We start from the raw sequence: 14,379 nt of genomic DNA, 5'->3' as shown, positions 1-14,379 counted from the left end.
ACTAAAGGCCACAAGAGACAAAAAAAAAAAAAATCTTGCACATGTCATAACATGGAAAATTTCTTAGGAGCAGAGAAAATGAGTCCTGTCTGTCACATTTCAATGGAAAACAAGAGAAATGTTTTGACATATACAAGTCCTCAAGAAAAAACGGCTGTGAAGCAAACAGGGGTGACAGATGGCTATTAAACAAAATAGCATACCAAAGAAAACAATTATGAACCAGCTGGACTGACTTTGAGAGAAGCGTCTACGTCTCTGAGCTACCTAGCAAACAAACCTCTTATCAGATAAATGTGTCGATATTTAGATTGATTGATAGATAAATAGACAGATAGGCAAACAGATGGACTGTGCCACAACGTGTTTTTGTGCGTGTGTGTGAACAGTTTGTCAAAGGGGGAGTGTCTTCTGGCAGAGTTTTCCCTTCTTTCAGTCTTTATTACCAGACTGAACAAATCCACTGACGCAAGACGGAGACGCTGGAAGGCTTAAATCCTGATTCCCTGCAGTAGAAAAACATGGATTTCCTGGAGCTGATATTCACTTTGCTGGGTGCAGCAGTTGTCGTCTACTATGGAGGGAAGCTGGTGCTCTTCAGTAGGATGCTTTTTCCTAAATGGTGTTTTCCTCTGTCAAAGACCTTCTTCACTTCTATGGGAGAATGGGCAGGTGAGAGAGTTTTCACCGCATTTGGACAAAAATAATTCAAAATTTTGTATTCATGAATGCAGCCACATAGTGAAAATGAGCACCGTAGCATTTGCGAGTAAATGATGCCCAACAAACAGAGCATTGTGCTGGAGGACACCTGAAGCTGGAATACTCGGGTGCAGAAATGTTGCAGAAAGAGGCTCATCCAGCTCAGGCTTGTTTAGACCTCTTGCTGTTCCACTGGATCACACTTGTGCAATGTCGATCATTGAAATGCATGTCCTGACTTTGCTTCAGAAGAGTTTATGCATGCTTAGACGACTGTTCACATTTGCATTTAAAGCAATGAGTGCTAATAAGTAAAATCAAGCTTAACAGATGATTTGTCTTGAGTTCTGATTTATTCTTGAGCCAAAAAAACCACAGGAAAAGTAAAACTTACTGGAATAAGAAGACGATTCTGAACCCAAATTATAAAGCACCTCCAGGGTTTGTTGATAGGGGATTTAGCGAATATAGGACACACTCTGTTGCATTCCCTAGCTGATCCAATAACAATAACCTGAAAAGTTGGTAATAATGTCAATTTTACTTGAACACAACGACAAGCAGTAAAAGCTCTGTTTCAGGCCTCAGACCTCAGTTGCCATTGAAATCCCCCTGCTGATCCCAGAGCAGCTAAACAAAATTGAGTGATTTACTTTGGCAGCTTCTGAAGAGTTTATACAGCTTCCCACAGAGCAGGAGGAGGTCTTGTGAAAGACACAGAATGCTGGACTGATTTTTCTTTCTAAAGAACAATCTCATTCCATTCCAGCACAGAAAAAACCTTCCAGGACAGTATGTTCTAGGCTTCACATACCTCCGCATTCAGTCCTATTTTGACAACTTAAAGCCTCATTTGCATAGGTTTGCGTTTCTGTCAGAATATGCCCATCCCGAAAATACATTTCTTGCATTTAATCTGAATTTTTTAGTTAATTTAAGAACATATCTTGCAAACTCATGTTGACATTTGCAATTTATTTTCTACGATGGAGAAAATGGTGCGTGTAGCAGTAGGATCTCACTGGCACAAGCTAAATGTACAAAAACGTAGTGCCAGCTCTCCAGAAACTTGTAGAACGAGTGAAACTTGTTATGTTTTCCCTCCTTTCTTTTTGTCGCAGAACAGCAGAACATTACAGCTCTTTTGTTGTGTACAAAGAATGAGAGTAGATGTAATGTACACTGTTTGTTGCTAAATGTTCTACATGTTTCCTCTTGTCGCATGACTTGACGCTGGCTAATGTATTTGGAGGATTTTCAGTGGTTTGTCTTACAATAAAATAGTCAGAACTGGTCATATGCAAGTGATCATATGCATATGATCTGCTTCTTGTATTCAGGGGTCTGAATACTTTTGCTTTACATATGTATTTACCTTGCAAATCTATTCAGATCCCTTAAATTCTCAATTGCATTTAGGCTTAATGGGACAATTCTAAAACATGGACATGCTTTGATATAAAACCTTTCCTTTGCTTGTTACTCTGCCCCTTCTTTGGGGTTGTTGGTAAACCTTCATCCCAGTCTCAAGTCTCAGATTAACCCCAGAATTTTACAATGTTTAACTCCTGCAATACTCTCATCGGTCCTGATCCTACTGAATAATGTCACGAAACAGTGTGTTGAGGGGTGGTGAGGCAGACGCTGTAGACCCAGGTAAGATGAATAGTGATTTTAATAGTGCAACACACAGTGCAAGCAACGGGCAGCACGGCTGAGCGGAAGCCAGGGCTCAACGCCGGTAGCAATCGTTAACAAGACTGGAACACGAAAGACTGAGTGCACATTAGACAAGGACCCGACAGAGACGCAGACACACAGGTGGCATTAAATACACGGGAGGGTAATCACAGAAACGAGACACACCTGGGAACAATCAAGGGGAGGACAGGACAACGAAGAGACTCAAGGACACAGAAAACTCGAAATTAACACACAGAAAACACAGAACACGACAAATAAAGGTGTTGACACAACAAGATACTGAACCCACCAGGTTTTACCATAGGAATAAAGAAAAAAATCAGCTCTGACCAGATTCCCTGTACAGGTTCTAGATACATATGTACACAATGCTGTAATTTGTAAAAATAAATAAATAAATAAAACTATCTTATTCATTTAACTTCACAGTTATACACTATTTTGTGTTGTTCTATCATAAAAATATCAGCAAAATACAATGATGTTTGTTGTGATAAAACAAAATGAAAAGTTTCAACGGAGGTTCAATATTTTTTCAAGACATTGTATGCTTAAATACTAAAATAAACTGCTTTGCTGTACACAAATTGGAAGCAATTTTGTATTTGCGGGTCTTAAATCACATTGCATGTTTAGGAATTGTTTTTAGACCTTCATAATAGTTGTGATAAAATGTGGGAAAAACTCAAAAGAAGTATGGATACTTTTGTAATGCGCTGCAAATTGGGGCGAGTTCTCCTGCTGTGAACCTGTTGAGATCATTTTTCATCCATTATGAATCATCAAGTGAGAAATGTGGGAAAATTCCTCTTGGCGACAGCATTCTGAGATAATTACTGCAGAGTAGACAATGAAAAAACATTGACCTCAGGCCAAATATTTTTTTATTGTTTTTCAACCTCCTGGAGTTTTAGCTCCATGCACTTTAATCATGTCTTGTCAAATGTAGAAAGCTGTAGTGGCATTTACCATTTGCAGCTTTAAAAAGACATTTTAATGTGGTTGTTTAATTGTGAGTAACAATCAGGAATATAAACTACAGAATTTTTCTCTGTTTGCTGTCTTTCTTATTATTTTTATTTTGAAAATATAACCTTTGTAGCCCATTTTGTTGAGAAAGAAGCTCTTTTGCAACTAAAGTTCAAACCCCTGAAACTGATTACCCTGATTTTCCATTAAACAGTCCCAGTAATAAAGTGTAATTAAGGAGTCACTAAGCTTTTTGCAACTGAGTGTTACTTCATGGGTACTAAGTGACATGAAGGGCTACTAAATTGATACAAACAGTTGATGTTGAATTATATCATTGAATGTTTAATGATTTATCTAATTTCTTAGCTGTTTTTGCAGTTAAAGGGGCCTTCTTCCTTCCTGTCTTTGTATTTTCTCAGCATCTGTTTGTTGTCATGTTCCAGCAATTGTTTTGTTTTTCTGCAGCATGTTGTACACGTCAGCTCCCCCGGTTAAACCATCTAACATCTGGATGTTCAGTGCAACTAGAAAGTGTTTAATTGGGATTTAGTCATGCATAAAGTGATTCTACTGGCATGTGTTTACTCCGTATTGGACTGTTCATCTGCAATTGTTGGAAAAACAGGCTTTCATTGAATGCAACATCTCACTTCAAGGCTCAAAATCTGATAGTAACATACTTTAGAGAAAATAATCGGGGAAGAAAAACTTAACCTTTGCTCTCTGTCAAAGAGCATTTCAATCATGTTCAGAGAAAAGTAGGCGATGCAAGATTGCAAAGGGAGACAGTTGTATCAAGCCCAAAACAGTCTCTTTTTTCATGTTGGCGGTTTCAGAAAGCAATTACAAAGATTTCAAAGCAAAGTCAAAATAAAAAGCGAGGCTTCCCCAGATATTTTAATATAAAAAATAAAACCTTCAAGCCCAGATCTTTACCGGAAGACAAGACAGCTTTTGCTTTTCTTTCCAATGGTCCATTGCTGCCAACCCATGATCAAAGCAGAACAATTAAACAGCAATAATTGACTCTCGTGTCTTTCCACTACACTGAACAACAACACACTCGTTTGATTCATGAAGAACAAAATGGACTTTCATTATCTTTTCATTATCTGTAAAACTGCCCAAAGTAATCTGCCAGAGCGCAACAGAGCCAGGAAAAAGTAAATAAATAAAGACAATACAATGACCCAGTTAAAGTCCAGTTCCCCACCAGATTAAAATGCCGTTGCAGAAATGAATGACTGCACACCTCAAGGAACTGATTTGAAATTCATTCATTTGCATTGAAAACCTATCATGAAAAAGCGAGTAACCTAACTATATACAATTATATAGTTATAATTATATACAATTTTATTCATTTGTTAGAACCAAAAGGGGAGTGTTGTGATGTTGTGAGCCTTGGAAACAAACAGTTTCTGTTTGTTCTCAGCAAACATTTTATCAGCTGAGGAACATGATGTTTTAGCACAGTGAGTAAGAACAAAATGGACTGAAGTGTAAACAAACATTAACACAGGCAGTCCTGGGCCCTGTTTCAGAAAGGAGGGTTAACAAGCTCTGAGAAGGCAGTTACTCTGAATAAACCTACCCAGCTCTCTGATACTCTGGGTTTTCAAAAGAGGAGAATCTCACTTTAAGAACCTTAAAATGAGCATTGTTGCTTACCACTGGAATTATACATTTCAATGATGGCAAAAGGATAATATCAAAACATAGTTAAGAAAAAATCAAATCAAATCAAATTTTATTTGTATAGCACATTTCAGCAGCAAGGCATTTCAAAGTGCTTTACATCATTACAAACACAGAAACACAATGCAAGATAGAATCAACAATCAAAACACAGCATTAAGTCAAGTTCCATCAATAAATTTGTAATTGATTACATTTCAAATACAATTCTAAACAGGTGGGTTTTTAGTCGAGATTTAAAAGAAGTCAGTGTTTCAGCTGTTTTACAGTTTTCTGGAAGTTTGTTCCAAATTTGCGGTGCATAGATGCTGAAAGCTGCTTCTCCTCGTTTGGTTCTGGTTCTGGGGATGCAGAGCAGACCAGAACCGGAAGACCTGAGAGGTCTGGAAGGCTGATACAACAACAGCAGATCTTTAATGTATTGTGGTTCTAAGCCGTTCAGTGGTTTGTAAACTGACAACAGTTTAACCCTAACAACAAAAAAGGCATTACTGTTGATGCTGCAATACCAACAGTGTTTGTAGTTTCAATTCACAATTATCTACAGTCCGATGGTGGGAGGGCTCTTGTTTAAAAGGCTACATTATTCAATAAAATTCACTTAAAACTGAACAACTTGTGCTTGATACCAATAACATAAAACAGGAAAAAGCTCTTTAATGGAAAGCACATGCCCAAGATAGAACCCCATGTGTTCATGTCAGGTGGAAACACACACTCTTCATAGACGCGAGTAGCCTAATTGATCCACATCCACCTCTGCTGTTGATCAGCTTAGGTGGCACAGTAACATTCTCGACAGCATCCAGCTGGTATAAAAAACGAAGCAGCACAAAGAATGACCTCTTTGTTTCAATTTTTGTTTCAGGCAGAAATTTCATTGCGATAAATTGAAAACGGTAACGCCTTAAATAACCCGGAAATGAAAAACACCTACTCGAGGTGTGATCACCCTCTTCCGATGGAGAATACATCTTGACCAACATTTACAAGCTCCCACAGGGAAGGAAACACCATTTCTGACACTTTCCTTGTGGCAGCAAAATGACAGGATAAACTCAGGATTTCCTCAAACAATCCTGCTGCCGAGCAGAGATGGTTCACAAGTAAGTTGCGGCAAAAAGCTGACTCAGGATTTTCAGCAATCCTGCTTTCTGAAACGGGGACCCAACGTCCTTCTGACAGTGCTGGCAGTACCGTCAGAAGGAGCTCTGTGGGGAGTGACAGCGCCCCTAGTGTTGATTTGTAAACAGCTGCAGAAACAAGCAGGTGATTGAACTTGAATATCTTAATCTTTGCTTCCTCTCTTTTAGTGGTGACTGGTGCGTCAGAAGGCATAGGAAGAGCTTATGCATTTGCAGTAAGTAACTGTTTAAACAATGTGATAAACTTTTTTTTGCATTTAAATTTGCAACCTAAATATACTTACCTTTTATTTGAACTCTGTTCACTAATATTTGCATGTGAACATTTTTGTTCCTGATTAACCGTCACACACTGTTTCTCAGCTTGCTGACCGAGGAATGAATGTTGTCATCATGAGTCGAACTAAAGCAATGCTGGAAAAGGTGGCAGAGGAAATAGGTATAACACTTGCTTGTTTGTAGTTGCAAAACATCTACAAATGTATGAATAATCATTTTTATAGATAGCTGTTGTTCAGAGTAATGTCAGTGTTTGGTCTCAGGTGAAACCACAGGACAGAGGGTGAAGGTGATTGTGGCAGACTTCAGTGAGGAGAATGTCTTCAGAAAAATAGAGGAAGAGTTAAAAGACCTTAACATTGGCGTTTTAGGTCAGACATTCCTATTTTTTTCTCTATTTCATATTCAAAGCATAATTATGAAGGATAATTCTTTCTCCAAAAAAACATCTTTTGTCTCCCCGTTCATAGTTAACAACGTCGGGGTGCTCCCCACCTTTATCCCCTGTAAGTTTCTCGAATCTGAGGATCTGGACAAGGTCAGTGATACTTCAAAAGCTCGTACATGAGAACCCATGTGAATTTTGAGGAACTAACTTGATATCCTCCTGACATTAATATGCACATGTACAGATACAAACACATTATTTTTGAAAGATGTTTGTTTTGAGTAAATCCACTTGTCCCAAGAGAAAATTGAAACATCTAAAACTGAACAGGTGAGCTGTGATATTTCTATTTAAATGCATAGCAGGTCCATCTCAGGAAACCAGAATATAATTTAAAAGTTTTTGTCTCCACTAATTCAATTCAAAAAGTGAAACTCCCAATAATTTAAATGATTAATCCTCTAGTTTTATACACAAGACAAACAACATGGTGATTGATTCAACACTTTCAAAGTGGTTTCATCTCAGGGGTCTTTCTAAAAATAAACAAAATTTCCTTTAAAATAAAATGTAAAACAACTTGTTTCAGTATTAAATGTTCTGAAGTTGATCTTAAAGTCCGGAACCATTTACTGAGACAGGTGTTAATGTGTATTTTCAGACAATAACAAAGGTGATAAACTGCAATGTGAAAACATTGTGCAAGGTAAGAGAGTTTCAGTTATATCATGATTTGAACAGACATTCAAACAGTTCTTTAAAATACAAAAGAGAAATATATTTAACTTTTATTTGACTGACAGTTTCCTCAGTCTACAGACACTTGCTGTACACTCTCATTTCTCTCGAATCTGACCTTGTTTTCATTTGTCTTCAGATGTGCAAAATAATCCTCCCAGGCATGGAGAACAGGTCTCCTACCCATGTTTTCTTCATTAGATGTAATGTTTAACAGAGTTTATTATAATATGCTGTTCAACGCAGTTCAATTTTCCACAAATATGTTTCCAGTTGTTGATTTTTGAATCTTTCTTTGGCTCTGTAGGAATAAAGGGGTGATCATCAATGTCGCTTCAGGAATTGCTTCTTTTCCCTTTCCACTCTATACCCTTTATGCTGCATCGAAGGTAAAATGATCCATCTAAGATATTTTGCAGGTCATCTGATTGGATCATTTGTAATCTTTGCGTGAATGTCGGGTTGTCCAGGTCTTCGTGGAACGATTTTCTCAATGTCTCCAAGCAGAGTACAAAGATAGAGGGATCATCATACAGGTATCATAATATTCTTTCAGACTTTCTCCAAAAAACTTTGGACCACAAATAGGCTGAAACTGTTTGCTGTGAACCTGAAGCACATTCTGAATATTTTCTCAGGCTGTGGCTCCTTTCGGGGTCTCCACTCGGATGGCGGGTTTCCAAAAAACGAACATTGTGACGCTGCTGCCAGAATACTTTGTACAAACATCCCTGCAGTACCTCAGAGCTGGAGACAAAATCAACGGCACTATCTGCCACACGCTCCTGGTAAAACAATTTACAAAAGTATCTCATGATACCAAGTAATAGTGCCTTGCAGAAGCATTCAAACATCTTGAACTTTCCACATTTTCTCATGTTTATTTATTAGGCAAAAAAGTTATATTTGCAAAGTGGAAAAACAATGATATTTGTTTTTTTTTTTTTTTAAAAATGCTTTTCATGTAAACATCTCAAAGTGTCATGAAGTTATTATCAACCCCCTTCACATTGACACTTCCAAAACAAGATTTGGTGCAACTACTTGCCTTGGGTCCCTGGTAAGACTTGAAGATTCACAAACTTTCTCCATGCATTCTGACTCGGCTATTGCTATTTTGCAAAGAAGAATGGACTAAAATTTCAGTCTATTTATGTGCAAAGCTCGCTGGCAGAAACATGTCCTCTTCACTGTTGCATATTAATTTGTATATTTCTTTCAGATGAAATCACAAGAAAATGCACTGAATTTTGTGGCTGAAACATGAGAAATTGCTGAAAAAGTTGAAGAGTTTGGACAAGGCACTATATGCTAACAGACTGAATTATCCTTATGGATGTCTTTGTGTTGTTCATTTAGGCCTGGTTGCTGCAGTCTATTCCCCTTAAGCTTTTCTATGCTGAGATTGTGCTGCAAGGCTTACAGGACTACGTTAAAAAGAAAACAGGTCAGAGAGAATCAGTTTCTGAGTCAAAAATGGAATCTAAGAATGGTATGAAAAAATAGGAACACGTGAAATTGTTGAATCCACTTTTAGTAATGGAACTGATGGATGCTGTGAACAACAGAAGGAGTCGATTATTATGATTTTTGTGTTTTTATATGTACATATTTATGGCTAAAATTATAAAGACCTATGATTTCCTGTTATTTCCTGTTATGTGAAAAAACAAACCCTCAATAAATGAAGCTTAACACACTAATGCGCAGCTTTAAAGTTTTATTGTACAAACTGTTTAAAACTAGTCTTTGTCATAATTTCTTATGTCCGGATTTATCAATCTGTATTGTATCTGCTATAGTGTTATTCAAACAGATGTCAGGTAAATGTATCACAAACTATTAAAAATAAAATGCAACTCTGTATAACTCACCATCACTCTCCACTGGTTCATTTTGAGGGAACAGGATAGCAGTGCATTACATTTGTGACAGTAGCCTATTGACAATATTTCTTTCAAGTCAACCTGCAGCATCTCAATCAGATTAAGATTAAGCTCTAACTCGGTCCAGTGTCTTAACACTCAGCCAGCCCTTGGCAGAATTACTTAATTTGCTTAACACCTTAATTGTCATAAGGAGGCCAGTGTCCTTATGTACCTAAGAGGACACTGTAAGCAGTTTGAGGGTGGCAATTAAGAACCGTGGTCTCATAAACAAGAGCCTGCTGTATGTCCAGTGAACATGTATGAAGTGAAAGTTTTTATGAGATTGACTTCTTTAAGCATCTGGTTTAATTTTAGGGTGAATTTTCTTGTACTGCCAGACCTGAGAATGTATGCAGTTGTTCTGAATGTCTCACTAATACACTGTTTTCTGTAAAGTGGAACTCACTGATTTTAGTTCTTGTGAGATATCTTTAGATACTGAACAAGACTCAGAAGCTGCCATTGTGTTCTTTCTCAGGACCTCAGACAGCTCTTTGGCTCTCACCATGGTGTTCATGCTCACCTAAATGTCTGCAGTTTAAACATGGAAATCAAAATGCAAAGCAACAATGTTCTAATCATGTACAATGATGTGATATATTTGGGCGTAATTTTAGCCATTATAAATAGGAATAAATGTGTGGGTGTCCTAATTTCTTCTCAGCCAAAAACTGTATTTGTCGTTTTGCATTTTACAGAAAAAAAAGAAGTCTTTTCTTTCAGTTTTTCATTTTTATTCAATCTCTGACAAATCTATATGTCCAAATGTGTTGAAAAATACAAACTTTTTCACTGTGTGTCCTAAATATTTTAACATTATTTCACATTATTTTCACATCTTGTTATAAATCATAAAAAAACATGTTTTTTTAGTTTATGAGTCTGGTGTCTTACTGCTGTCCTAAATGTACTTACCTTGCACAAACCGCATAGTGAAAGAAAGTGAACGTCATATCAAGCTGGATTTTGGTTCGGAATGGTAACAGATACCAAGAAGACGTACTGCAAAAGACTGCTGCAAATGACGTACAATGATAAAACTACAAAGACGTCAGGTCATTTGTCTGCACGGTCAGGTTCACACGGCCTTATGAGCTGTGAGAAAAGCCAAAATCATAGGCAGGCAACATGTTTAGACAGCCATGATGTACAATCCTCCCCCATCAAAGATAGTGGAGGGGATGGGAGAAGGAGATAGAGATGGTCAGAGTGACCCTGAGCTTAGATCCTCCATGCTTGCTCTGACTGTTTCAAACTGAAACTAAATGACACCTACTTGAAGGAGGACAGTCTTTATTTGTCCTACATGACATTTAATGAGAAGATTTTAAGGTGTGGCAATCGGTAAAACAGAAGTAAAAGCAACAATGAGCAGATGAGGTGAAATTAAAAAAAAGTTATAAATGCAACATTCTTTAATAAAACATGTTAAAGGTGTTGTGGCTTGTAGCTTTGAGAAATATTTTTGTAATTCAAAAATTTTAAAAGCTGACTTTTATGTGACTAAGCTTATGAAAGACCATTTAACAGAGCACCTCGGGTTTGAGGGTCACAGTGGAGAAGAAGGTGCTCTGGTCAGATGAAAAACTAGCTTAGCTATGTTTGATGGAAACATAACACTGCAAAAATCCCTGAACCCACCTTAATGTGGAAATACTTCAACAGAGACAGGGAAGGTGTCTCTGTTGTACTTCCTATGTGAAGAAGTACATAGGAAGACACAAGAAGTGAGAAGGCAGAGCTAGTTCTGAGGGAAAGATTAAAAGACACTTCAGTACATTTAAAATCCAGGCTCACACTACTGAAAAGTTTTCATAAAGTTTCTACCATGACAAACCACTGCAGACCAGTGACCTTCCTCTGCCGCAGATGCATTAAATCAAAGCATAAACGTATGAAAGTCTGGCCTCCAAACTTTCTTCATCCATCAGAGATAGCTACATGATGTTTAGCAACCAGTTCTAGAGGAACAACCTGAACACCTGTCCTCTGGAGAGCCAGGGCATTAAAAAACTGTCCTACACAGTTCAGCCAGAAGGGGGAGTGCTACAAACTAAACAAGTCCACACTTGTGAACTTATTGGACTTGTTGGACATCCCTGTCTAAAATTCAGGAAATACATACATATAACTGTTAAATGAGGGTGATAATGGAAGTGAAGAAGAGGCAGAGGCTGTAAATAGTAACATACAGGAAGCTCACACATGCAAAGTGCTATATTGTGAGAAAATAACATTGCACATTGTCCTGAACGCACCATTCCAGTGGTGAAACATGGTGGTGGCGGCATAAGGCTGTGCAAGAGGATAGAACGGCAGTAACACTGAGCGCACACAACCAAAGCTACTGTGCAGTGGTTTAGATCAAAGCATTGCACTGTGTTAAAATGGCCCAGTTAAACCAGACCTAAATCCACTGATGAATATCTACAAGATTTGAGAATTTATGCTCTCCATCCAATCTGATTGACACCAAATAATTTTTCAGAATGACCAATATGTATAAGCATTGGACTTCTTGTCTTCAGCATAGATTTCCTGGTGAAAAAAGAAAACAATTTGCGCTGTTGATAAAGCAAAATATATTTAAGAATTTTGATGAGTGCATCAGTCAAAATTTAGTGTTTTTTAGTCACTGCCATTTTTTTTTTTTTTTTTTTTTAAACCAAAGGGACATTTTATTTTACAAAGTACAGGAAGTATTAAAAGAAGATTTAGATTAGAATAGAACAAGGATTCAGCAGCTCTTCCAAGTTCAGATTTGCACAAGGATCTTAGTGCAAAGCTGGTGGAAGCTTTGTGTGTCTGTCACATAAAATTTCCAATAAAGAAGGTGAAATGTTCTGTTATAATGGGCCAAAATATTTGCAATTATAATTTTACAAAGGTAAGCTGATAAACATCACTATTGTTTTTGAAATATAGCTAGAAATTACTGTTGTAGTTCAATTAGTTAGAAAACCAGAGACCCCCAAAACGTCAAGTACTCTAAAACCTCAGGCATAACCAGGTATATTAGAAAATGAGAAAGATGAAGTAATTTTATTGAAAAAAGTCCTCCCATGTTTTTCAAAAACTAATTTAAAGAGAGTAGCTATTCAGAAGACTCATTCTATGTAAATTTATTGAAAGTTTCACATTTTAACATGACCTCACATCTATAACATCTGTTTATCAAGAAAAATGCTAAATCTGACATTTCCATCGTGCAGGAACCCCTACAGGCCACTTTATTTTATCAATATTTTCCAAAGTTGGAACTGACATTTATATATGTCTTCATCCTGGCCTGTTTGCTTTGCATTCAGGTTCCGATTTTATCATTTCATTGTCATTACGTAGATTTCACAACTACTAATCCCCTTATTGTACTCTATATTTTCCAGTGATTTTTGATTATCTGTGTTCTAGATTATGTCACTTCTTATCATTTACAGTTCCTACTTTTGGATTTTCCATCTTGTTTTGACCATATTTTGTTGTGTTTCATGTTATTCTCACTCCATTCTCCACATCCATCTCTTATTTGTGGATTTCTGTTTGCTTGATGGATTTTCTGCTCTGCAGTATCGAAGGTCTAATTGAGGTTATATTGCTTTCTAACAGTGTCTGACTGCTTTCTGTGTTTTGGTCACATTCAATTGTGTCATTCATAACTTTAATCCAATGCCTAAAGTAAATGCTAACCAATTTAGGTATTTTATCTATTTTCTTATTAATTCAGTCATTCATTCTTATTATTCTTTTCAAAAGTTTAAAAACACCCTTCTTTTTTATCTGTTAAATTTTGTCAGACTTATCAGACAACTATGGATTATATAAGCAAGAATTGTATTTATAAAATTTATATAAATTATTACATATACAAATATATAATTCTTATAAATATTGGATTATGCATTCTAATTTACAATCTAGAAACCCATAGGAGATTCCGTAAGGTTTTTTTTAAACAACTTTTCATACAAACCTTACAATACTGAAAACCGCCACCAGATGGCAGAACAGGCAAAGACTGTGAAATAAAAGCGGGGTTATTACTCTGAACCTTCTCTAATGGAAATTTCAATGCATCTAAATGTATCTATTGCAAAGATAAATATGCATAGAAGTATAACATGAGTGCTTTGGAATAAATAAGTAACAAGATGATAGTTAATATTGTCTGTCACTTTAACTTAAAAGCCATGTCTAATTTAGAAATTTCTTGGAGGACTTTTATCTGTAATCTAAGTTTGAAAAACCTGCTGCAGAGGCATGTCTGTGTCACCTGCTGCTGAAATCAAAAGTTGTTTACCCTGCTTTCTCAAGAACAGGGGGTTTCTGCATCTTAGGTGGTCTTGACTCACCTGGTGCCAATGCAATTATGGCAACTCTTTGATGTCTTATGTCAAAGCATTACACATATCAAAGAGGGATAATTACTATTATTATTACTGTCCATAAAAAAGGCCAAATTCAATCATTTTTCTATCAGTGGGATTAAATTTAAGGACAAAAAAGATGAGAGCAGCAACACATCCTGTGGCAGATAAAAAATATACTTTAGTCTGGGCAAAAAGAAAATGATTACTTCCATTTGACATAATAAGCATGGCTTATGTGCTACGATGAAGTCTCAGAAGACGGTTTTTACTGTGCTTAATTTCTGTGTATGTGAGTCTGTGACTGTGTCTAAAAAAGGGAGTGAAGTACTGCGTGTGATGATGCTCTCTGTGCCACTCCACCGCTTGCGTGTTGTTTCAGCAAACAGAAGCAACCTCCAATGTTCCAAAGCAAGCACATGGCCTATGCAGCCCACCCAGAAGTCAAGGTCAGGACAGCT

At 37.0% G+C, this 14,379-nt stretch overlaps 1 protein-coding gene across 2 annotated transcripts; it reads left to right on the top strand.

Moving 5' to 3' along the window:
* The first annotated feature begins 438 nt into the window (after positions 1–438).
* On the top strand, positions 439–9,500 carry hsd17b3 (hydroxysteroid 17-beta dehydrogenase 3). 2 transcript variants are annotated; one of them, XM_005794903.3, is made up of 11 exons: positions 441–672; positions 6,390–6,436; positions 6,585–6,660; positions 6,764–6,871; positions 6,971–7,038; positions 7,550–7,594; positions 7,766–7,800; positions 7,934–8,015; positions 8,097–8,162; positions 8,265–8,414; positions 8,986–9,500. In XM_005794903.3, exons 1-11 carry the CDS (start codon positions 522–524, stop codon positions 9,130–9,132), a joined length of 975 nt encoding a protein of 324 aa, XP_005794960.1. In that variant the 5' UTR covers positions 441–521; the 3' UTR covers positions 9,133–9,500. The 2 variants fall into 2 exon arrangements, with proteins under 2 accessions (XP_023199977.1, XP_005794960.1); XM_023344209.1 differs by having other exon boundaries at positions 439–672; positions 6,764–7,038.
* The last annotated feature ends 4,879 nt before the right edge of the window (positions 9,501–14,379 follow it).

The sequence above is a fragment of the Xiphophorus maculatus genome, chromosome 12 (assembly GCF_002775205.1).
Source record: "Xiphophorus maculatus strain JP 163 A chromosome 12, X_maculatus-5.0-male, whole genome shotgun sequence".
Classification (NCBI taxonomy): Eukaryota; Metazoa; Chordata; class Actinopteri; order Cyprinodontiformes; family Poeciliidae; genus Xiphophorus; species Xiphophorus maculatus.
Note: the sequence above shows the minus strand (reverse complement) of the source record. Positions and strands in the feature narration are given on the sequence as shown.

Excerpts from the sequence above, each read along its gene's own strand:
- hsd17b3 (XM_023344209.1), top strand. The coding sequence starts at position 522 with ATGGATTTCCTGGAGCTGATATTCACTTTGCTGGGTGCAGCAGTTGTC. Across the intron at positions 7,595-7,765 it reads ATGTGAAAACATTGTGCAAG|ATGTGCAAAATAATCCTCCC; the intron begins GTAAGAGAGTTT and ends ATTTGTCTTCAG. Across the intron at positions 8,163-8,264 it reads ATAGAGGGATCATCATACAG|GCTGTGGCTCCTTTCGGGGT; the intron begins GTATCATAATAT and ends ATATTTTCTCAG.